Consider the following 27,361-nt stretch of genomic DNA (forward strand, 5'->3'; position numbering starts at 1 on the left):
CAACATCAGTGTGCCATAGATCTATGTTACTTCAGAAGTCCTAGCTACAACATTCAGTGTGCCATAGATCTCTGTTACTTCAGAAGTCCTAGCTAGAGCATTAAAAAAACATAGGATTAACATGTATCAAGAGATATAAAACTCTTTAAAAGAAAAACTTACACATGTGAAAAACAGAAAATTTTAAAAATTTGTGGTGTGGTTTAGTGACTGTATGTATGACTACATCAGTGAAATAGGCAGAGTGTTAGAAACAAGAATCAAGGAACACATCAGTAGAAAGAGTCATCGGTCATACAAGAATATTTGTGGCAATATTTGACATTCCCCATTCCCAATCAGACCAATGTTATCACATCTGAGGACAACACATGGAAACGGATGGTGGAGGAGGAGATTGAAATATGAGAACACTGGCCAACACTAAACAGGGTCAAAGGTCATGAATTACCTCCCATCTACACCTGTCTCCATGTATCACATGACCATTATAAGTCAGTGATCAACATTAGTCACTGATGTAGGCAATATGTTATTGCCAAAAATTTCAAACTCTTAACACATTAACCCCTGGTGATGAGTTTATGTGGCAGGAGGTAGAAGCCTACTGCCGAACTCTGTAGCGTCAAGGTCATGCAAGATACACTAAAGTGGGTGGTATTATAGAAAGGTAGACAGATGTAGCTCTACAACGATACCAAATAATCTGGAAGTTCTAGTTGAATTACAAAATACAGAGGGAAAAACATAATTTTTTGGACCCGATTTTTTTCCACCCAAAATTTGCCTGTGGTCAGAATCCAATTTTGTGTCTGGATTTTAGACTTTTTGGTCTCAGAAATAAGGCAGACTGGTATGAACTGCAAACAGACAGATGAACCTTTGCAAAATGTAGGATAAGATGAGCATTTGGAATAAAGAGTGGTCTCAATACGAAAATAATGTATCCGTTAAGCCCAAATAAAAAAATTTAAAAAAAGATAAGAGAAATCCAACTTTTATCCTTGTTTATGCACAAGACAAATAGCCATTGAAAAACGATGTTTCTAACACAACTATTATGTTATTGGAAAATCACCTGAAAGTTGCTTTATAGGATTTATTGGGAAATAGCTTTCAAAATGTGTTTCCTACTAGAATTTCAGGTGAAAACGACAAAAACCTCCAGGGATTAATGTGTTAAAATATTAATGCTCCGAGTATGGGAAATTTCCAATGATCAGGGTCTATATTGTTTGTTCCATCAAATACTCCTACAAACTGCATAGACCCATATCTGCCAGCATCTTATGCAATGGCAGATATGCAGGATAAGTAACCAAATGAAAATCTTTTGAGTTCTGATTGTTATTCTATAATTTTGCTGTTCAGTTTTCATGGTACTCGGACATTAAATAAAATAGAATTCCTAATAAGGATTTCATTGAAATCCAAGTTTTAATTTCCAAGAAAATACATGAAAACTGTGTTAAAGGGCAGCCAGTGTAAAAAACACTTGCTAATAGAGGAAATATGAATGAATCTTTGTAGAAAGATTGCTGCATTTTTCCTTGATACAAAGGACACCTGTTAACAGAGAACATTTAAAGTATCTTTTTCTCTGTATATTAAGAACAGTATTCATTGTAATAAATAATAACCCACTACTATAACTGTAATCTTTCTCCAAATGGATTTCCGATATGTATCAGTTCACTCTTTGGCCATGGACACTTATACACCCTTCATAAGTCAGACGTACTATGTTACAGCTTTGTCCAAAAGGGTGCAGGTTAAAATCACACCATTTGACCCGCCTGGGACAGTTGCTGCAGTGCAGACCTGCCAGCTGTCCCAAATTATCGGGGAACATCACAGATTCACATCTCCATTTTTTTTTGCCAAAACAAATGCACCTCTTTGCACATGCTATGTTTGGTGAGTAATATTTGATGATTTTCAGTTAAATTCTGTTTTTCAGTCAAATCCAATAGAAATTCTTCATTTCTGGTGTCAACCACCACCATTGGAAAGTTGATTTGAAGCATGTTTGGTTTGCTCTGTGTTCTGTTTAGTATAATGGATACATTTTTTAATTTAAAAAATAATAATTTACACAACAAACATTTTGCCTAAGAAAAAGTTTAAAAGTAATGTCTACTACAGATGATTTTCCAATAATTTGGTCCATTTCAAAAGACGATACTTACTATGTTATTTTCCACTTCAAAACCACCCAGTGAAACCCTGTCCTGGATTCAGTTTTTATTTAGTTGGCATGTCTGCTGTGGTGTGTCCATGGGCATGGCACTTTTACTCCAATTACCTCTGCACTAAATAACCTACTTGTGTTGCTGTGCTTTAAAAGTACCAAACCAAACCAAAGCATTGTCCATCTGTCCACTAACAGTTGGCTCATAACTTTGTAATGGTTGTAGACATTTTTATGAAATTTGGATCTAGCATATATCATTGATAAGACAGCGTCACATACCATAGCGTTATCCCTAACTCAAGGTCATGGCAAGGGACTGTAAATCTGTGACTTGTATCCTTTTCCACAGTATAACTTTCTAATCTAATCTAGATATTGCTATGAAACTTCACCCAAATATATATCATTACTAGAAAGTCAGGCCATCAGCCTCAAGGTCAGGGTCACAGAAAGGTCAGCATTACATAAAGGTAATTATTTGACTTGTAACTATGTTTGTATTGCAAATTTTGAGTCACTGACAAGACAGTTGTTATAACCATGAATGACCCCTGCCCCAAACTGAAGGTCACAACAAGATAAAATAAAATATAAAATAATTCTATGACTTGTATCCATGTCCAGACTATACCTTTTGAATCAATGAAACTTGGACCAGTTATATATCATGACTAGACATTGTCTCACATACCAATGTTATGCCCTATGCCTTACGATCAAGGTCATGGTGAAGGAAAACAATTATAAATGAGTGACCTCCATCTATGGAAAGGGATATTTTTGAACCAATGAAGATATTTTAATGAAACTTTAGTCTGTTGAATATCTTGACTGTACAATATCTTACATATTTACTGTTGTTCCCTATGCCCTTAAGGTAAACATTCCTTATCCAGTCTATACTTTTTTAACCCTCAAGGATATTTTGATAGAATATTATATAGATCCACACCTTATCTTACCTTAGTCAATCCCTAGCTCTGAAGCTCTGAAGGCAAGATCATTAGTGGTGCAAAAGTTCCCAAGATAGACATGTGCCCTTCGTGGTACTCTTGAAACCTAAAGTGCATTAGTTCATGAAAAATACTGTAAGAGAAGAGAATATTTATGTACATGCACATGCATATATAAAGAAATTCTCACAGATACTTCCATATAATGGACACATGGATATAATACCTCCATATAATGAACACCTGCATAATTATAATGGTTGCCTCCATATAGTGAACACCTGGACAATTATAATCATAACCTCTGTATAGTGAACACCAAGATAATCAGTATGGTCACTTCCATATAATGAACACCTGGATATAATAAGTGCCTCCAAATAATGAACATCTGCATAGAATGGGTGCATCCAAATAATGAACATCTGTATAGAATGTGTCCCTCTATATAATGGCCACCAGCATGCAAATGACCAAAATTATCTTGTTGTTTTTATAGTGAAATTGCACTGTATTTTAAATTGCTTTTCTTAGTAGCAGTTGATCATGGCCATAGTGTGTGAATGAATCCAATTTTGTCAGGCATACTAAATAAATCTTATCCACTTTTTGATCTTGTTCCTTCCAGGAATAATTTTCATCTTGACATTCAAATCCATGCTCATAAGCATATTGACTTTCATCTTGTAATATGCACCCTTGGATCAACATCAAAACCTAATGTATTTTTCCCTTATCCATTAAATGAGTTATTACTAATTACAGAGAAACAGGAAATGCAGAGGATTCGGAAAGGTGATAGTGTTCATTTATTGTGCTCTTGCATCTCTGTCCCCAGTTTATTTTAATTGTTACAATAGCCTTATATTTCAATGTGTTTTTACCAGGGGTAAATCATGGTGGAAGGCTCAATAAATGAGTAAATAACTAGAAAAATAAATTTAAATAAATGTCAGTCAAAAATTTTGGATTTTTAAAAGATACAATATGACAGATCAGCTCTGAATAAAATTACATACATACATGCATGTATGCATGCATGCATGCATGCATCCATCCATCCATCCATACATGCATTCATGCATACACACACACGCACACACACACACACACATGCATACATACCAAAGGGACTCCAACATCATACTGGAAGGGATGTGTCATGTGATTCATTATTTCTGATATGTTTTACATATATATATATATATATATATATATATATATATATATATATATATATATATATATATATATATATATACATTCCTCAAATCACTTATAATTATGTGGGTTATAATTATGTGGGATTTTTTATTGCATTGTATTTGTGATCAAATGGCTTTACATATTAAATCTTTTTACATCTCACACAAGTCCCTTAAAATAGGAATTATGCATGACACCACTAAAACTTGCAAATTAATATGGTAGCTCTCTGATGATCTCATGTCATTTTGTGGGATTCTGTGGCAGGGTCTGATGACTCACCTTGCCGCCATGGTGACTTGGAGCAGATTTCTTTTGTCTCACAATAGGAAAATTGCTGGAGTTGAATAGATCTAGAGTAAGATACAGAAAACACCTGAGTTGTCAATAGAAATAAAAATTCTGATCTATAGAACAAATTTCCCATGGGGAGATTCATGCGTGGAGTAATTATGGCCTTTGTTGCACTCAAAGGAAATGTTGAGCATCTGTAAGTTGAAATGAGCACATGATATGAAGAATGCTGACAGAAATATAGATTTTGACAGATAATTTTGCATCACTGTACTCATGGTTATTAATTACCCATGCCTGTACAAGCCTGTTGTAAGGTCATATATACCCAGTAAGTGAAAAGCTCCCGTTAGTACTACTACTACTACTACTATGACCACTACTACTACTACTACCACTACTACTACTACTAATACTACCATTACCACTGCTGCTACTACTACTACTAATATTGCTACTACTACTACTAATTTTACCACTACTACTATTACTTCCACAACCACCACCACTGCTACTACTAATACTACCACTACCACTACTAATATTACCACTACTACTACTACTACTAATATTACCACTACTACTACTAATACCACTACTATTACTAATAATAATATTACTACAACTACTACTACTACTTTTACCACTACTACTATTACTTCCACAACCACCACCATTACTACTACTACTAATACCACCATTACCACTACTAATACTACCACTACCTCTACCACTACTAATACTACCACTACTACTACTTTTACCACTACTACTATTACTTCCACAACCACCACCATTACTACTACTACTAATACTAGCACTACTACTACTACTAATAATAATACTACTACTACTACTAATAATACTAATATTACTACAACTACTACTACTACTACTATTACCACTACTACTATTACTTTCACTACCACCACCATTACTACTACTAATACTACCACTACTACTAATACTACCACTAGCACTGCTACTAGTACTACTAATATTACTACAACTATTACTTCTACTATTACCACTACTACTATTACTTCCACTACCACCAGCACTACTACTACTACTACTGCCACTACCACTACTACTATTACCACTACTAATACCACTACTACTAATAATAATACTACCACTACCACTGCTACTACTAATATTACTACAACTACTACTACTATTACCACTACTACTATTACTTCCACTACCACCACCATTACTACTACTAATACTACCACTACCACTATTACCACTACTAATACTACTACTGCTACCTCTACCACTATTACTACTACTAATACTAATACTACCACTATTACTACTACTACTAATACTACCACTATTACTGCTACTACTAATACTACCACTACTACGACTAATACTACTACTACTAATTCTGTTTTATTTATTACATCAACTAAATCAGCGCAAGACCACCTTTCTCTCTGATTCTTTCTAGACAGTGTATGTGAAATAATATACTGTATATTCAGCATTGGCAAATAAAAAATATGTCAGCATTGATAAATAAAAATTATGTCAGCATTGATGAATAAAAATTTGTAATATTCAGCATTAGCAAAAAAGAAACTTATTTGTGCATGTACATGTTAATGAATATTTTTGGTTGGGGATTAATTCCATTAAATTCGTTTAATGCTGTAGGTGTAATTAATATTCTGTGTCACCTGTAAGTCTGATCCCCTCCCCTTAATATTAGACCTTGTAGCGGTTGTAACATAATCTCACTTGGCTGTATGCTTATGGTATTCTTCATCCGAAATTGTTACCTTTGTGCAGCATCCATCAACATTTGTTATTTTCAACTGCTAAAAGCCACTTAACCAATTTGAACCAATTTTGGCAAAAGGTGCCCTGGCTTGAAAGGTTTAAAGTTTGATGCCAATCCACTTTAAAATATAATCACCATTGCTAAAAGATAGAAAAACATTTAAGGAACTTTTTCTAAAAAATCATTGATTGAAATATTTAAAAATATGATGAAAAGCATCATGGCTTGAAAGGTTTTTAATCTTTTACAAATGATGCCAAACAACCATCAAATATGGCAGCCATTACTAAAAACAGCAAAATCCCTTTAAAAACTTCTCAAAAAAAAGCTCAACAGAATTTGATTAGAGTGGGCAGAAAGCATCCTGGCATGAAGAGATTCCAAATATGGCTACTGTTACAAACCAGTTAGGAAACGGTTTGGAAGGTGCTCAACAAAAATGTGCCCAAATTTGATAGAATGCATTCTACCATAACAAGCTTTTTGGCTTTATACAACTGGTACCAATCTGCTATCCGGGCTCGGCAAATGTGGATATGTGAGAAAGCTTGCCGGTAACTTCTCATGGGTCGGTGGTTCTTTCCGGGGTTTTCCTGGTTCTTCCTTCACCATTAATACTGGCCGCCATGTATAGCCTATCTTGTGCTGAAAAATGGCGTTAAACCCTATAACAACAACAACAACAACAACAACTACAACAACAACAACAACCAATCTGCTATCATATGTGACCTCCATTTCTCAAAACAGAAAAATAAAGTTTAATTGAGACTTCCCAAAAACTGATCAACAGAATTTGACCAGTTTTGAAAGGAACCATCCTGGCATGAAGGTCTTTCAAATTTATGCAAACAATTCTGTCCCTCCATCAAATATAGCTGCCATTAAAGCATGCCTGCATAGAGGTCAATATAATTTATTCAGATGATAGGGATCCATTTTAAAAAATGGCCTCTGTTACTAAAAATAGAAAAGCCTTATAACAATGTCTTGTCAAAAATTGCTAAACAGAATTCAGCACAAATTTGACGTAAAGCATCCAGGCATGAGAGGCATTTAGATATTTGTAGAAATTATACTGATTCATCATCGTCTTTCTAAAAAATAAATTGGAAAGCTGAGATTAATTGCCTGCTTGCCATAGCTATAATAGTGCACCGTTGAAAAGCGATTTATATTTTTTAAATATTGTAAATAATGATTCTAAAGCTTTAATACTTTACTAGTATCAGTACCAAACAAACATCAACTTTAAAATCTCCTATATGATTTTGTTTTTACATTTTATAATTGTGATAAAGCTGAAACTTGATTTTCAGTGCTAAAGTATCAAAATCGGTAAAGGAAAAGAAAATATTGAGTTAAATTAGTATATTAATAGAGAGTATAAAAAATTTAATTGTATGTACCGTACATACTCCCATATATGTATGCAAATGTAATGTATATACTTGCTTATAAGTTGAGTCAAACTGCAAACAATAAAGATCCTAATCTGCCGGTTCTACCCAGAAAAACTGCTATGACCCAGATCTGCTGGTTCTACCCAGAAAAACTGCTATGACCCAGATCTGCTGGTGCATTATGCAACAACAGATCTGTGTCAGTGTAGTTTGCAGTTGGACTTTATAATTGAGTATATACATTACATTTGCATATATATATGGTGGCAGTTCTGAGTCAATGCAGTTTGTTAAGAGCAGCCAGTAAAAGAAACAACAAACAAAATGACCCTGATCATTCCGACCATTATGTGACAGCAGATCAGAGTCGTTGTTATTTGCAGTTTGACATGTCTTATATGTGAATATATACATTACAAATAGGCAATAGCACATTTGGTTGGCAATGTTGGGAGTTTCGGAACTCCTTGTTTAAATAGTTTCAGATAAAATTAACACCATAGACTTTGATACACTGTTGCATTGTGTGATGACAGATATTTGTCTATGTTATTTCCATTTGTGCTGGCATTATGATGAGAAAATGACCTAATCTCATTGTCCATCATGTTTATCCACTGTGTAAATACTATGTCACTAATTTAATTGCCTCGTTATGCTTGATTTTTTTCCCAGTGCAGTAACTATACTTTAAAAGGGATTTCCGCAAGAAAAAGGTCTTTGATATAATAATACTCAATCAGTCACTTGTTTTCATGCTAAAAAAACCAGGTATAGTATTTGTATTCAGATATATTTTCACAGAGGTCAGGTTTAATATTGCCTTAACTAAACTAAATGTCCTAACTCCACCCGTATCCATCTCTTGGGAGTCCCAGTTCAAAAAAGTTCATCAGGTGTACATAAAACTGATGTGTGTATAATTCAGTTCTTGTGATAAGTGCCGAGGGTGTCAACAATGGATTAGGACACTACCACTGTCAAAAATGCTACGGGGGGGGGGGGGTTTTACACCTGTCAGTATGTATACATGTGTTCAAGAGGGACTTGTGGATACATACACAGATTTGGTCATTCTAGCTTGTTCTACTGATGAATGGATAATATGTACTCACTTACAAGTCAAGGCCAACTGCAAACTGCACAGACCCAGATCCGCTGGTGCATTATGCTCTGGCAGATCTGGGTCTATGCAGTTTGATAGAGATAGTCTGTAGAATAAACAACCTAGACCCAGATCCACAAGTGCATTATGCTAGGATCTTTGTTGTTTGCAGTTTGACGTGACTTATAAGCGAGTACATACAGTATTTATATCTCTAACATAGGCTATCATACCTAGGTATTTGTTGTTCAACTGCATAATGCTCTTCAAAAGGAAAGGTATTTCTCAAACTGCAGTGATACATAAATCAGATTAAAGGAGTGAGAAAGCATAATTTTATGAATTTGGCTCTGGAGTAAGGTCTGTGTATACAGGGCACTGAAAGGATAGCACTTAACATGTCCTTCACACACACACACACACACACACACACACACACGCACGCACGCACGCATGCACGCACGCACACACACACACACACACACACACACACACATTGTATGTGTGTGTGTGTCCATTGTATCAAGGTGACTACAAGGGCAGGCTCCTTTACAAGTAAAGTCCATCCATCCATTTTGGTAAAAGTTAGTACAATGGAATTCAGAACATTACACAACTGTTCACTATAACACTGGAATTAGAACATTACATGACTACTCACTATAACACTGGAATTCAGAACATTACATAACTACTCACTCTTGGTCTTGGCATCCGTCCGTCTACGAGAGACGATGGCATAGCTCCAAAGTACGCTTTTGCTTATCCTTCTTTTTAGCTCTCTTTTCAGCTTGCTTTATTCTTCTCTTTTCCTCTGCGTTTTGAACTCCCTGCCTGACAGCTAGACGCCAGCTGGAACGGTTGTTTGTACAGCTCTCCCAGTCGTTGACATTGATGTTTGCTGTCTTCATATCCTTCTTGCAAACATCTTTGTAGCGCAGATGAGGTCGTCCAGTTGGTCGTGCACCTTCTGCTAACTCCCCATATAACAGGTCCTTGGGAATGCGACCTGGGTCCATTCTCTTGACATGGCCGAGCCAGCGAAGGCACCTCTCGCTGAGTATGGAGAACATGCTGTTCATGTTGGTGCGTTCTAGAACTTCTGTGTTGGGTACTTTGTCCTGCCACTGGATGTGCAGAATGCGCCGCAGACATCTCAGGTGGAAGCTGTTGAGTTTCCTCTCGTGTCTTGCATAGGTGGTCCATGTTTCGCTGCTGTAGAGAAGTGAGCTGAACACGCACGCTTGGTAGACACGCAGTTTGGTCTTCTCTGTGAGGTTGGGGTTGTTCCAGACCCTCTGGTTAAGTCTGGCCATCACTGCTGCTGCCTTGGCAATCCTGCCGCCCACCTCAAAATCAATGGAGAGTGAGCTGGAGATGTTAGACCCGAGGTATGTGAAGTTCTCGACAACTTCCAAATTGTACCCATCGATGGAGACAGAGGGAGGGGAGTCTGTGTCCTGTGCCATGACATTTGTTTTCTTCAAACTGATGGTCAGTCCAGATTCCTTACATGCATGGGAGAGGCAGCATACCAGCTGCTGAAGTCCATCTTCCGTGTGTGATGTCAAGGCTGCATCGTCGGCAAAGAGCAATTCACGGATGAGTACCTCTGTGACTTTAGTCTTAGCACGGAGACGGGCGATGTTGAACAGCTTGCCGTCAGCCCTGGTATGGATGTACACTCCCTCGTAGCAGTCCTTGAATGCGTACTGGAGAAGCATGGAGAAGAAGATGGCAAAGAGCGTCGGTGCAAGGACACAGCCTTGTTTGACTCCGCTAACGACTGGGAATGCTTCAGATGTTGCGCCATTGAAGCACACTGTGCTGTGCATGTTCTCGTGGAACGACATAATGACAGCAAGCAGACGTGGGGGGCAGCCGATCTTCTGCAGAAGTCTGAAGAGTCCACTCCGACTAACCATGTCAAACGCCTTCGTCAGGTCTATGAAGGCAACGTAGAGGGGCATCCGCTGCTCGCGACACTTCTCCTGCAGCTGACGTAGTGAGAAGATCATGTCTACAGTTGACCTGCCGGCTCGAAATCCACACTGGGATTCTGGGTAGACGCGGGAGGCTAGGATCTGCAAGCGTGCCAAGGCAACACGGGCGAAGGCCTTTCCGACGATGCTAAGGAGGGAGATGCCCCGATAGTTGTTGCAGTCACTACGGTCTCCTTTGTTTTTGTACAAAGTGACGATGTTGGCATCACGCATGTCCTGTGGGATGTATCCCTGTTCCCAGCAAAGGCAGAGGAGTGTGTGTAGGGGCTGGAGCAGTGCTGGTTTTCCGCTCTTGAGGACTTCAGGCGGAATGCCGTCGCTTCCGGGAGCCTTCCCACAGGCAAGGCAATCGATGGCTTTTCCGAGCTCTTCCAGGGTGGGCTGTGTGTCTAGCTCCTCCATGACAGGCAGGTCTGGAATGGCGTCCAGGGCAGTTCCAGTGACATTGTTTTGGGTTGCATATAGCTCGAGATAGTGCTCAACCCATCGCTGCAGTTGTTTCCCCTGGTCTGTGATGACTTCGCCCGTCTTGGACTTGAGGGGGGCGGTCTTGTAGCTGGGGGGGCCTGTCGCTTGTTTGATACCCTCATACATTCCTCTTGTATCCCCGGTGTCAGCAGCTGTCTGTATACTGTTGCAAAGGTTCAGCCAGTAGGTGTTGGCACAGCGGCGGGCGGTCTTCTGGGCATTATTCCTTGCAATCCTGAGGGCTTGTAGTGTTCTGGGACTAGGTGCAGCCTTGTATGCCAGGAGGGCTTTCCTCTTTGCCTCAGTCACGGGCTCCATCTCCTCCCAGTTTGCCTCATACCAGTCGACATTCTTTCGCTCCCTCTTCCCGTAAGCTGTGATGGCTGAATTGTACACAGAGTCACGGATATGGGACCACTTGGAATCAATGGTGTCATCTGCTGTAGGTCAGTGGTCAATCCAGGACACATGGTCCTGATGTTCCAGGTTGCAAAACGAAGAGTTGGAGTCTTTTTATTTCTTCTTTTAGTCTTTCCTGGTGCAGAGTTTTGTGGCCCACTTGTCGAGATGGTTCTCTAAGCTCCACGCACCCAGTGAAGCAGGCAGGCCATGGCGGGCAGCACCTTACTGACTGGGGGCTGCCCAGCTTGAGGCGGGCGGTAGCTGTCCAGTGAGACCTGATGATCTCTCCCACCGTCAGAAGTAACCCCTGGCGCCAAGCTCTACGCCAATCGAGCTTTGACTTAGAACCGGTAAACTGCTACTTCTCGTGTTGTGCCGACGCCGTACGACGACGCTGGAGTGTCCTCTCCAGTGGAGCTATGAAGCCTGGGCAGGGTGGTATGGAGAATCAGCTGTTGCCCATGCAGCAGATCCCCCCTCTCCACGCAGCTGGTGTGCCCAAGGGAACGACGAATGCCGATACAGCTTGGCACCAACGGCGTCGCAGGAGTTGCCGGAATGACGTTGAAGTCAATGTCATACCGCCTTAGGGACTCCATCTCCGGATTTTCTGTCGGGGTTTACTCCCTTAGCCTTTCCCATGAGTGGGTATAGCCACAAGGCAGCAGAGGTTTGGAATCGGAGTTTTCCTTCTCCTAGATGAGCTACCATCCAAGGCTTACGAGTCCCATCTACCCGAAGCAACTGGTTTTAAGGCGCCAGTGGGCCGCCTTCACCCCTTCTCCTGCTAGTAGAAAACATGGTCTGCCGAGCTTCAAATCTAAGCCACTCGCGAAGGCCAGGAGCTGGATTTTAGTTGACAGAGGCAGTAAGAGACGCAGGCCGTATGGGGCATTTTGGAGGATTGGGGCGCTTGTCTCCCACTCCCACCCCGGGCAATGTCAACCTTAGACCACTATAACACTACTCACTATAACACTGTAATTCAAAACATTACATAACTACTCACTATAACACTGGAGTTCAGAACATTACATAACTACTCACTATAACACTGGAATTCAAAACATTACATGACTACTCATTATAACACTGGAATTCAAAACATTACATGACTACTCATTATAACACTGGAATTCAAAACATTACATAACTACTCACTATAACACTGGAATTCAAAACATTGCATAACTACTCACTATAACACTGGAATTCAAAACATTACATGACTACTCATTATAACACTGGAATTCAAAACATTACATGACTACTCATTATAACACTGGAATTCAAAACATTACATAACTACTCACTATAACACTGGAATTCAAAACATTGCATGACTACTCACTATAACACTGGAATTCAAAACATTACATGACTACTCAAATTAACACTGGAATTCAAAACATATATACTCACTATAACACTGGAATTCAGAACATTACATGACTACTCGCTATAACACTGGAATTCAAAACATTGCATAACTACTCACTATAACACTGGAATTCAAAACATTACATGACTACTCATTATAACACTGGAATTCAGAACATTACATGACTACTCATTATAACACTGGAATTCAAAACATTGCATGACTACTCACTATAACACTGGAATTCAAAACATTGCATGACTACTCGCTATAACACTGGAATTCAAAACATTACATGACTACTCACTATAACACTGGAATTCAAAACATTGCATGACTACTCACTATAACACTGGAATTCAAAACATTACATGACTACTCATTATAACACTGGAATTCAGAACATTACATGACTACTCATTATAACACTGGAATTCAAAACATTGCATGACTACTCATTATAACACTGGAATTCAAAACATTGCATGACTACTCGCTATAACACTGGAATTCAAAACATTACATGACTACTCATTATAACACTGGAATTCAGAACATTACATGACTACTCATTATAACACTGGAATTCAAAACATTACATAACTACTCACTATAACACTGGAATTCAAAACATTACATGACTACTCATTATAACACTGGAATTCAAAACATTACATGACTACTCATTATAACACTGGAATTCAGAACATTACATGACTACTCACTATAACACTGGAATTCAAAACATTGCATGACTACTCACTATAACACTGGAATTCAAAACATTACATGACTACTCAAACTAACACTGGAATTCAAAACATATATACTCACTATAACACTGGAATTCAGAACATTACATGACTACTCGCTATAACACTGGAAATCAGAACATTACATGACTACTCACTCTAACACTGTAATTCAAAACATTACATGACTACTCACTATAACACCGGAATTCAAAACATGTCTATTAACTATAACACTGGAATTCAGAACATTACATGACTACTCACTATAACACTGGAATTCAAAACATAACTACTCACTATAAGACTGGAATTCAGAACATTACATGACTACTCACTATACCACTGGAATTCAGAATATTACATGACTACTCACTATAACACTGGAATTCAGAACATTAGATAACTACTCACTATAACACTGGAGTTCAGAACATTACATGACTACTCACTATAACACCGGAATTCAAAACATGTCTACTAACTATAACACTGGAATTCAGAACATTACATGACTACTCACTATAACACTGGAATTCAAAACATAACTACTCACTATAAGACTGGAATTCAGAACATTACATGACTACTCACTATACCACTGGAATTCAGAATATTGCATGACTACTCACTATAACACTGGAATTCAGAACATTAGATAACTACTCACTATAACACTGGAGTTCAGAACATTAGATAACTACTCATTATAACACTGGAGTTCAGAACATGACTACTAAATATAATGCTATTCAGGAAGCCATAAGAGTAATGCAGTATACTATATGTGAAGTTGCCTTATATTGGGGGAATATATATATATATATATATATATATATATATATATATATATATATATATATATATATATATATATATATATATATATATCAAACAATGTAACAAAACCCATGACAATGTCTATGTTCAACTAGAGACTTATACAGAGGTGTTTTATGGTGACATCAATGATGTTACCTGTGTTATAATTGGGAACTTGTTATAATGAGGTGCTTTTATGGTGAGATGCATGGTAAACCAGTTATATCAGGAATTGTGTTATACTGAGGTACTTTATAATGAGATATATAATCATACATCCATTAATTATATCAGGGATCATGTTATACTGAAGTGCTTTATAGTAATATCTATGACTACAAGTGTTATATCAGAGATTGTGTTTTACTGAGGTACTTTATAGTGAGATCATGATCATAATAATAATAATAATGAGGACTTTGTATAGTGCCTAATCTTTAGAAGCTTTAAGCGCTTTACAACTCACTATGTATATATGTGTACTGTCAGGGATTGTGTTATACTGGGGTACTTTATAGTGAGATCCATGATGATGTATGTGTTAGGTCAGTGGTCATGTTATATTGAGGTGCTTTATTGTGATGCAGAAGGTATGACAATGACAAGGCAAAGATCACAGTATGGAAGGTATGACAATGACAATGCAAAGGTCACTATGAAATATATGATAATGACAAGGCAAAGGTCACTGTGTGGAAGGTATGACAATGACATGGCAAAGATCACAGTGTGGAAGGTATGACAATGACAAGGCAAAGGTCACAGAGTGGAAGGTATGATACTGACAAGGCAAAGGTCACGGTGTGAAAGATATGACAATGACATGGCAAAAGTCACTGAAAGGTATGACAATGACAAGGAAAATCTCATGGTGGGGAAGGTATGACATTGACAGGGCAAAGGTCACAGCATGGAAGGTATGACTTTGACAGGGCAAAGGTCACTGGTAGGTATGACATTGAAAAAAATTTGATATTAAGTTTGAATTGTAAGTTACTAGTACCTTATATACTCACTTAGAAGTTGTGTCCAACTGCAAACAATATAGATCCTGATCCGCTGAAGCTTGTATATCAGGGTCTATGTTGTTTGTTCTACTGATTACTCCTAACAAACAGCACAGGCCAAAATCTGCCAGTGCACTATGCAATGGCAGATCTTGGTTGGTGCAGTTTGCAGTTGGACTTGTCATATAAGTGATTATATATGGTATTCGTTAGCCATTCTCTGGAAATATGAAACCTCTATGACAGAGAAAGAGATGTGAACATTTTGGCTCATGAGAAATTAGGTAAGAATGACCTACCTTTAAGCATCAGTTGCATTTAATTTGTACGTTTTAATTTTGCTTCTTCGTGTGCTTTCAGGCTTTTCTTTATATAAAAAATCAGTTCTGTTATAAATCAAAGTTAATCACAAGTAATAACAAGGTCTTACTTTTTATAGTAGTGTGCAAAACCTCGATATTAAACTCATTAAGTTTTAAGGCTGATCTTTTGTTGTATGGTAATTTGCACTGCTCATTTGTTGCACTGTAAATATTGACAAACTGGGTAAGACCTGTTTTAAAGCTGATAAATATCAAATGGGAGAAATTCATTAAATTGATGAGAATGGTTCATTATAAATAGGAAATATGAGACGGGCGTTGAGTGCACTGTGTCTTCTAGTTTGACAGGATTTTTCAAAAATATTTTTGGCAAGTGTAAATAGATGCAGCATGACAGGTCTCAGAACAAAGGATGTCATGTTTGGAAAGTAACAAAATGCAAATTCCTACAGGCTCATTCTTTGTACTTGTAGTTTTTAGGGGTTTTCAGGAAGCAAATTTCAAAAGTATTTATTTTTTGCTATCAGCATTTGATTATAAAAATTACAAAAGCCCTTAATACAAAATTTATTTACATGATGTTTCAGCAGGGTGGATGGGTGGGAATTTCCAACCTCTTTAATTCCATTTCACCCTGATCTGGAGTCAACAACAGGCTTGAGTTGAAATGATTGTACTACCTGCATATTGTTTTGGAAGTGTGGTGAAAACCCAAACTTGGATAATTCTGTTTCTAGTGGCATTTTTATCAATGAGTTACTGTTACATATATTTCCAGAGAGTTTGATTCTGCAATCAGAGAATTTTGGAATAAGAAACAGCTGCAGTATTTTTCAGTTGTAACTCTGTTGGTGTGTGTGTGTGTGTGTGTGTGTGTGTATTCATTGCATTCTGAGTACGATATCAACATTTTTTATGGTGTCTATTCAAAGAGCGATGTAAAATACAACATAAAATATTTATTGCTTTTGTGTCTGGTTAATGATTATAATATATATACATTTACATTGAATCTAATTTCATGAATAAAACTTGAAGCAGTCATATTCCATGCATTCATAGCCTAATCAAGAGAAAATTAATTGTTTATAATGATTTATGCACGGTGATGAAAACTTGGATTGATTTAAATGTAAAAATAGCTACACATTGATGTAATCAAGAGCATATATAACTGTCGAGTTTTCATTGATGAAATATTTCCTGTGTAGAATATAATGCTCATTTGCTATTTCATGATCATTGTTGAAATAATCAGGGCTGTGGACAGAGTAGGACATCTAGGACAAACTTCCTGGTGCCACAACTTTCAGGGGCTGCACCATTGTAGAGAATATTTTTTGTTTAATTCAGAGGGGCCTACAGGTGCCCACAAATCCTGTCCATAGCCCTGGAAATAATCAGTGTGATTAAAACCTACAGTTGTTCTTGGTTGCTTATATGTGACTACCGGTATACTGGTTTTTGCCAAAAGAAAATGATGCTGGTTGTTGCCAAAAGAAAATGATGCTGGTTGTTGCCAAGAGAAAATGATGCTGGTTGTTGCTAAGAGAACATGATGCTGGCTGTTGCCAAGAGAAAATGATGCTGGTTGTTGCTAAGAGAACATGATGCTGGTTGTTGCCAAGAGAAAATGATGCTGCACAGCTGCAAAATGCATTTAAACTGTCTGACACTTGCTAAATTCAGTTGGATTGGCTAACCTTTATATCTGTATCAAAATATTGTCATCCCTCTTCTATCAGTTCATTGAATCTTTTTAAAAACACTCCCAATTAAATATTAATCCCTCTTTGAATCAATGAGCTGTTATTAAACTAAACATGTTGAGTTCAAAACCATTTTTACAGACAGTTGTTCAGTTCAATTGAATCTCTGCTACTACATGTTATGTCAACAAAAATGTTTCAGATGTGATTAGGAATGGTATTTGATTTGTTTAACTAACTAAAGCCAGATCCTGTCAAGAGTTTGTGGGTGTCATTGTATTTTACCATGTTGCCTACCAAATGTCATGGTTAATCAGCCAATCAGATTTTGAATTCTTACTTTTAAGAATGGGGATGAAATTCATTCTCTTCCTGTGTAACAGAGACATTATGCAATGTATTCATCTCCCTAACCCTTGAGCCAAGAAACTTAGTTTGTTACAGGAAAATTATAACTACAGGAAAAATAATTCGCTGTTTTGTATAGTTCATGGAAATTAATGAATATATACACTAACACTAGTCATTTATGGATTAAACTGTTTCCTTCCACAATTGTGTTAATGTTGAGAAACAAGAAATTTAAAAAATAAAAAAAAAAAACACAAACCGGTGTCTTAGTCTATTGCCAAACCAGTGGGAAAAACAATATATAAGGGAGTTAAGTCATTCTAACCCAATACCAACCAAGTATGGCTTTTAAAGAATTTATCTCCCTTTGATCATTAGCATGCTCAGTCACACTGGCGTGATGAAACTTCTGTGTAGATACCACTATAACATTATTGCTGTTTATTTATTTCTCAGATATAAATTTCTGATTAAATTAATTTAAATATTTTCGAAGCTAATAGTGCCAAATTCATATTACCCCAGACTTGGGTTGGGGTTGAAGGCTTTAAAAAATGCTCACATGACAACCCTGTTTTAGGAGAATAGGGTGAATACTGTAATATACCTTTACCATAATTCTCTTATATTCAGTCCATGTTTTGGTTTTGTTTTTGGATTTAACACCATATTTCATCACATGATAGGCTATTAAAGACAAGCCAGTATATCTGACAGAGGAAGAACCTGGGAAAGCTCCAGGACACACTAACCCATGGGAAGCTACTGGCACTTTCTCACATATCCAGACTTAAACCAACATGGACAAAGGTGAGATGTCAGTGATATGTGAAGGCAAGTGCCTTACAGCACTTGGCCACCCTGCGCCCCTATAAGCCCATACTTTATGATAATAGGGAAAAATGCTGTACCTCTACCAAATTCTCCAAAAACAAACATGTTTTATGATAATAGAGGAAAACTGTACCTGTACTATAATTCTCTAATCAAATGCCCATACTTTATCATATTAAGGAAAAATACTGTACCCTCTACCATAATTCCCAAATAACAAGCCCATGTTTTATGAAAGTAGGGGAAAACTGTACCTGTATAATAATTCTCTAATCAAATGCAGATACTTTATGATAATAGGCGAAAATATTATATCTGTACCATAATTCTCCAATATAACACTCAAGTTCTATAATAATTGGGTAAAAAACTGTATTTGTACTATAATTCTCCAAACATAAGCCAGTGTTTTATGATATTAAGGAAAATACTGTACCATAATTCTCCAAAACAATGCTTATGCTTTATGATAGTGGGAAAATACTATACCTAATGCATATTTCTTCAAAGAAATGCTGATGGTTTATGATAATAAGGGAGTACATATACTGTTCCTTACCATAATTCACCAAAGAAATGTCCCTGTTTTATGATAAATGGGGAATATGCTGTACCTCTACCATAATTCACCAAAGAAATGTCCCTGTTTTATGATAATAGGGGAATATGCTGTACCTCTACCATAATTCACCAAAAAAATGTCCCTGTTTTATGATAAATGGTTTATGATAATAAGGGAGTACATATACTGTTCCTTACCATAATTCACCAAAGAAATGTCCCTGTTTTATGATAATAGGGGAATGTGCTGTATATGTACCATAATTCACCAAAAAAATGTCCCTGTTTTATGATAATAGGGGAATATGCTGTACCTCTACCATAAGTCACCAAAAAAATGTCCCTGTTTTATGATAAATGGTTTATGATAATAAGGGAGTACATATACTGTTCCTTACCATAATTCACCAAAAAAATGTCCATGTTTTATGATAATAGGGGAATATGCTGTACCTCTACCATAATTCACCAAAGAAATGTCTCTGTTTTATGATAAATGGTTTATGATAATAAGGGAGTACATATACTGTTCCTTACCATAATTCACCAAAGAAATTCCCTGTTTTATGATAATAGGGGAATATGCTGTACCTCTACCATAATTCACCAAAAAATGCCCCAGTTTTATGATAAATGGGGAATATGCTGTACCTCTACCATAATTCACCAAAGAAATGTCCCTGTTTTATGATAAATGGTTTATGATAATAAGGGAGTACATATACTGTTCCTTACCATAATTCACCAAAGAAATGTCCCTGTTTTATGATAATAGGGGAATGTGCTGTATATGTACCATAATTCACCAAAAAAATGTCCCTGTTTTATGATAATAGGGGAATATGCTGTACCTCTACCATAAGTCACCAAAAAAATGTCCCTGTTTTATGATAAATGGTTTATGATAATAAGGGAGTACATATACTGTTCCTTACCATAATTCACCAAAGAAATGTCCCTGTTTTATGATAATAGGGGAATATGCTGTATATGTACCATAATTCACCAAAAAAATGTCCATGTTTTATGATAATAGGGGAATATGCTGTACCTCTACCATAAGTCACCAAAAAAATGTCCCTGTTTTATGATAAATGGTTTATGATAATAAGGGAGTACATATACTGTTCCTTACCATAATTCACCAAAGAAATTCCCTGTTTTATGATAATAGGGGAATATGCTGTACCTCTACCATAATTCACCAAAAAATGCCCCAGTTTTATGATAAATGGGGAATATGCTGTACCTCTACCATAATTCACCAAAAAATGTCCCTGTTTTATGATAATAGGGGAATATGCTGTACCTCTACCATAAGTCACCAAAAAAATGTCCCTGTTTTATGATAAATGGTTTATGATAATAAGGGAGTACATATACTGTTCCTTACCATAATTCACCAAAGAAATGTCCCTGTTTTATGATAATAGGGGAATGTGCTGTATATGTACCATAATTCACCAAAAAAATGTCCCTGTTTTATGATAATAGGGGAATATGCTGTACCTCTACCATAAGTCACCAAAAAAATATCTCTGTTTTATGATAATAGTGGAATATGCTGTACCTCTACCATAAGTCACCAAAAAAATGTCCCTGTTTTATGATAAATGGTTTATGATAATAAGGGAGTACATATACTGTTCCTTACCATAATTCACCAAAGAAATTCCCTGTTTTATGATAATAGGGGAATATGCTGTACCTCTACCATAAGTCACCAAAAAAATGTCCCTGTTTTATGATAAATGGTTTATGATAATAAGGGAGTACATATACTGTTCCTTACCATAAGTCACCAAAGAAATGTCCCTGTTTTATGATAATAGGGGAATATGCTGTACCTCTACCATAAGTCACCAAAAAAATGTCCCTGTTTTATGATAAATGGTTTATGATAATAAGGGAGTACATATACTGTTCCTTACCATAAGTCACCAAAAAAATATCTCTGTTTTATGATAATAGGGGAATATGCTGTACCTCTACCATAATTCACCAAAAAAATGTCCCTGTTTTATGATAAATGGTTTATGATAATAAGGGAGTACATATACTGTTCCTTACCATAATTCACCAAAAAAATGTCCCTGTTTTATGATAATAGGGGAATATGCTGTATATGGACCATAATTCACCAAAAAAATGTCCCTGTTTTATGATAATAGGGGAATATGCTGTACCTCTACCATAAGTCACCAAAAAAATTCCCAATCTTTGTGTTAAGCCCATTAACACAAAATGTGGGGAATTTTAATTTTAAAATGTCTTTTCCAATACTCTTCAGCTTTTCAACAAATTTACAAGATAGACCCAATTTGTCCATCATGGAAGAAGTACTCATAAATTATTTTTGATTTGCCTAAACAACATAAGTGAGGCAGATCACATTGTTGGCATTGTCATATGTGTCAGTATTAGATTTTGCCATTAGGTCAGTTTCTCTGAAACTGTTTTATGTACAGCCATGAACTTTGATGGGAATTGTCATCATGGAAGGTACTACTCACCTTGGGCAACAGTATGTCACAGTGACCTACATTTCATGCACAACAGGCAGGAAATAGCACAGTATTCTTATTTTCTATCATGACTTCGATAAAAATTTCTTTTATGTTTTCCCTAATTATTCCCCCACAATATATTTGTCAGAATTGATTGCTTAGGGCCTATAAACAGTGCCCATCCCAGATGGACAGAAAGAGCATGTGATGTGTTAGTCCCCCTACATCACCATAACTTTAATTTCCTCCTCATGGAGAAGAAAATAAACCATACTGAGCTGATTTCAGATGACAAGTTGATGTATGTAGACAACTCTTCCACAAAATGATAAACAAGACCTTCAATTTCCTATTTCTTTGAAGACTGTAACATAATATAAACCTGAAATATAACTTTGTTGTTATTTCAGGAGATTGTTAAATGTTAATGGTGGGGGGGGGCATTGGAACTGTACTCCAGATTGGTAGCTCCAATTGGAGGTAATGGCATTTTGATAAAGTACAGGTAGATGGTGTGACCATCAATGTATTTCCCTCAAACTAAATTTTCTTTTTAAATTCTCTTTTATTTTTCATCATTTACCAATTAACTCATTGCCTCCTGGAGATTCTTTTTATTTTCGGCTGTAATGGGGAAAGGAAATTCATTTTTGGCGGTAGGTTTTAAATGTGCAATGGAGTATTTTTTTATGCGAAATGGAATTATAATAATGTTCTTTTTGGGGGAAAATTGGTGTGTGTCATAATGAAGCATTGATAATTAATAGTTGCTGATTCTTAAATTTCTCAGTGACTGAAATCACAAGCTTTAAGAAATATTTTCATTACTTAAATATTTTATTTTGGATTTTTGCTAATTATTTAAAATGTAAATTTGTAATGTAAAATGGAATTTCGGTGTACAGAATGGAACCATGTCTGTGAAAGTGAGTATTAGTTTGCAGTATGAAATTATAAAACAAATAATGCTTTCAATTATTATCATTATTTTGAAGAAAAAAAATACTTAAGATGTTGTGATCTTTCATCACATTACATATTGATTTTAAAGACTTTTTTTATATATAAAATGAAAATGACCCATACACAAATTATTATTGTAATTCCTCTCTTCATTAAAACTAATTTTAAAATATAAAAATACGATAAAACCTGTCTTAAAAGACCACTGCTGTGTGAGACCACCTGTCTTGAAAGACCATATTCTCAATGCACAGACTTTTTGATTATATAGTTTTATGACCTGTCTTTGGGCAAAGGGGTGGTCTTTCAAGACAGTTCCTACTGTATTAGATATTGAACAACAACCCACTTGTTTTCATGTCATTTTTTTCATGCCAAAGGAGTCATGTAGCATACATTTTTTTAGGTTACTCCTACTTTTTAAGGCTATTCTACTTAAAATTTAATGCAAACAACAATATAGAAAATTGTTCAAGGTTAAAAAAACTAGTCATTAGTTTCTGTCTCAATGCATAATAATTTGTGCAGCAAACTGGAAAATCCGCATGGACGATTGATAGATTGTGTTTTTCATAAGATAGTCAATCAGTATAATCGTAAGTTCAATTTTTTAGTATTTTCATTTAAGATCCACCACTGTTTTTAATGGTTCCATGCCTTCTCTCAGTATATTAAGACAACTTTATTAGCAAACCAGTAATTACCGGTAGTCAAATAAAGACAAAAGTAACTTTCCATTTCATGAAATTATAACTTTGTTTAATTATACAATGTTTTGTTGTGGGAGAATTTGAGAATGTTGATCAGATTTGGTGCATACAGTGAATTTCATGGAATTTTGTATTGGTAAGTTTACATCACTGTTTGAAGTATTTCACTGCCATATGGTTGTAAATTCTGTAAATCTACACATGGTCTTGAAACCTGTTGAAATTGAAATATATTTGTCAAACTTGTTAAACATATCCCGATTTGCATTTAGAATTCAGAATTCTCTATTTTGCTGATGGATTTCTGGATTTGTCTGCTTGCTTTCATTTTTTTTATATAGGTTTTTCAGGTAGATGGCATTTTTATTACAGTTCTATTGAAATTTGATGATACAATGTTATTTTGATTTGTCTTCACCGTATCTTATCTTTCATGCAGATTTCAACTCTATTTCACATGCCAATATTCCAGTTCACAATTACAAATTAATATTGAAAATGATGACTGCTTTTAACAGTCCCAAAAACTGATGTATCAAAACATGTAACTTGTTACAATGTCTCCATAATAATAAACTGATGTATCAAAACATGTAACTTGTTACAGTGTCTCCATAATAATAATGGCAAACACAATATTTACATTTATTTTATTCATTTTAAAGGTTTAAAATAAAAAGTCTTTTTTTTGTGGTTCCATTTTGCATAAAACTTCCGTTTTACTCCATTTCACAAAAAAACTATTGTGCATTTAGGACCTACCCCATTTTGGGGGGTTACTTCAGAATGGGTCCAAACACATCTGTTTCTCAGCTATTTTCATTTAACAGGATGCTCAGGTGTATAAAAGACGTTTTCAGTTGCCTGTTGTGGACATGTATGTGCAGAAAGGTGAAAATTGGAGTTCTTTGTTTCTTCGTATTGGACCCAGGATTTTCATGTCCTGGCCCCATTTTATCCCAAATCTGAAACTTAACCCACATTTTTTCCAAGGTTCACCTGCCTGTATGCATGTCAGACCAGTCTGATTTAAATCTATGTCAGACCAGTCTGATTTAAATATAAGGCAATTAAGTCTAAATTCTGGACACAAACTCTGGTTCCAAAACCAGTAATTTTTGGCCGGAAAAAAAATCAGATCTAAAAAAATTAGTTTTTTACAGTTGTATTTTTTTATGTCATTAGAAAGTCTACACTATTTCACATTATTGGACAACTACATCGTATCCCTTTTCTGTAACACCATCCACTTTGGTGTATCCAAAATGATGTTGACATTAATGAGCTCAGAAGTAGGCTACTGCCTCAGGATGCATTAATGTGGTAACCTAAAATCATGAAGCATAACGAACATGCCTACATGCACCGGAACAAATTTGCATAGTATGTTTTGTACATCAATAATAATATGTATGTTTTACATCTCCGATTCTGTTGACATGAAAAATTCAAATTTGTTGCCATGCTAAATTTGAGTTTGAAACATTTATGCTTGTGAAGATTTTGGATAGTGATTGGTGGATAATGCTGGTAAATTCATAAATTCTTACCAGATGATTTACCATATCTTTCAGGGCCAAGAATACACTGAAGAATTTTTGCTCGAATACCAGCGTGAGGACACAGGAGAGTGGATGAGATTTCACAACAAGACGGGAGAAGAGGCATGTATAAAGATATCGTGTCTAGAATCTGCATTTTTAAAAAGATTCATCAAGTATAAAATTTGAATTGAAGCTCAGATTGTGATACTGGGTGGTCCCAAATGATGGTGGGGAGTGATTTCAAGGGAGATAATTATAACAGCTTGAAGTACGTCACATGAAACTATTATATCTCGTGTTACAGTAGTAATGATACTCTTAGTTTTGTTTGGAACAGAATACAGAGATAATAATAGTGACGACTTTTCAGTTGAATCTTGAAATAAGCAGTTGTATTGTGAAAAAAATGACTTTCACCTGTTACAGATACCATGTATTATCAGGCTTATTTGCAGACATACCATATACACTCTCTTAAAAGTATAGTCAGACTGTAGACTGCACAAGCCAAGATCTGCCATCACAATGCACTGGCAGATCTGGGTCTGTGCAGTTTATTAGAATTAATCACTAGAACAAACAACATAGAGGACCTTCAGGCACATTGTAAGAGAACAGATCAGGGTATACGTTGTTTGCAGTCTGACTCAACCTTAAAGGAAGTATATATGGTAATATTTTGCAATCTCTTTCCAAAACAGCAGCTTTAAAGTTTCATATAGTTTTATTTTAAAAGAAAATGTTTAATCAGTTTATTTTTTAAATCTTGATTTTTTTTTACTGCTAAGCAGTTAAAATGTAATCACTTCTAAAAATATCAGCAAAAAGGGTACCAATCCTTGTACACTGTAAAAGTCATTGATGATATCCATTTCAAAGAAATCGGACTAGTATTTATGCCCTTAAGTTAACAGGGGTATTGTTTATTCATAAATTTTTTATCCTGTCTGACTTCCGATGAACCATACATAATTTATACAATGTCTCTATTTTGCAACTTGCCATTACCAAAACCAAATGCCAAATGTAAATGCCAAAAATTTACTATATTGGCTGGCTCTTTTTCAATCCAGGAAATAGATTTCTTGTCGATTGCATCAAGCCAGTAGTTTCTTTTATGATAGTCTTGGCAACCACCTCAAGGAAATTGTCTGATATTGAGCAATCTGGTATCAAACAATTAACAGTTTAAATTTTGGTACCAACAGTGTTTTGTTTTTTTTGTTGCATACAGTTTTGGATCGACTGTGTTTAGCATAGAATGGTCATTTATAAGCTTAGTCATATTGTATTGCTCAAGATGGGAAGGTGCAGTTAACAACAAGCTTGCATATTTCTTGAAACAAAAATTTCTTTTGTTCAGTTAGAAATATTAAAATCTCAGAAATAAAATGAATAGCAAGTTGTAGTTTACTTTAGACCACATGGTTAGAATGGTCCAACTACTGGCCTACAGGTCATATTTTTGTACACAATAATATATATGTATGTATGGCCCATGAACTTTATGTTTTTGTATACAATAATATATATGTATGTATGGCCCATGAACTTTATGTTTTTCTCTACAATAATACATATGTATGTATGGCCCATGAACTTTATGTTTTTGTGTACAATAATAAATATGTATGTATGGCCCATGAACTTTATGTTTTTCTATACAATAATACATATGTATGTATGTCCCATGAACTTTATGTTTTTCTATACAATAATAAATATGTATGTATGGCCCATGAACTTTATGTTTTTGTGTACAATAATAAATATGTATGTATGGCCCATGAACTTTATGTTTTTCTATACAATAATAAATATGTATGTATGGCCCATGAACTTTATGTTTTTGTCCATGTGGTCAACTGTGTTGAAAATGTTTGACAACCCTGCCTTAGATTATCTTTGTTGTGTAGTACTCGTTGTTTTGAGTGACTGTATTTGGTCGTAATTTATTCATTTTTTGGCTCCTGTGGGCTCGGAAATGTTAAAGAGGCCAGAAGTGCCATTCTGCTTGTCATTGAAGGCAGTTAATGGTGGCAACTTTTTTGACCAGGGACATATCCCAGATAATGCC

The 27,361-nt window shown here is 35.9% G+C and overlaps 1 protein-coding gene across 3 annotated transcripts in view; it reads left to right on the top strand.

Annotated features, from left to right (window-relative positions):
• LOC149778765 (discoidin domain-containing receptor 2-like) overlaps positions 1-27,361 on the top strand; it is a 297,280-nt gene that overhangs the window by 231,009 nt on the left and 38,910 nt on the right. For all 3 annotated transcript variants that reach the window (XM_089939517.1, XM_089939518.1, XM_089939519.1), the window contains exon 4: positions 25,315-25,404. In XM_089939517.1, coding sequence (XP_089795643.1) covers positions 25,315-25,404 — 90 coding nt within the window. The remainder of the gene's footprint in view (positions 1-25,314; positions 25,405-27,361) is intronic.

This window comes from Sinohyriopsis cumingii, chromosome 17 (genome assembly GCF_028554795.1).
Source record: "Sinohyriopsis cumingii isolate HCF-2022 chromosome 17, ASM2855479v2, whole genome shotgun sequence".
In the NCBI taxonomy this organism is placed as follows: Eukaryota; Metazoa; Mollusca; class Bivalvia; order Unionida; family Unionidae; genus Sinohyriopsis; species Sinohyriopsis cumingii.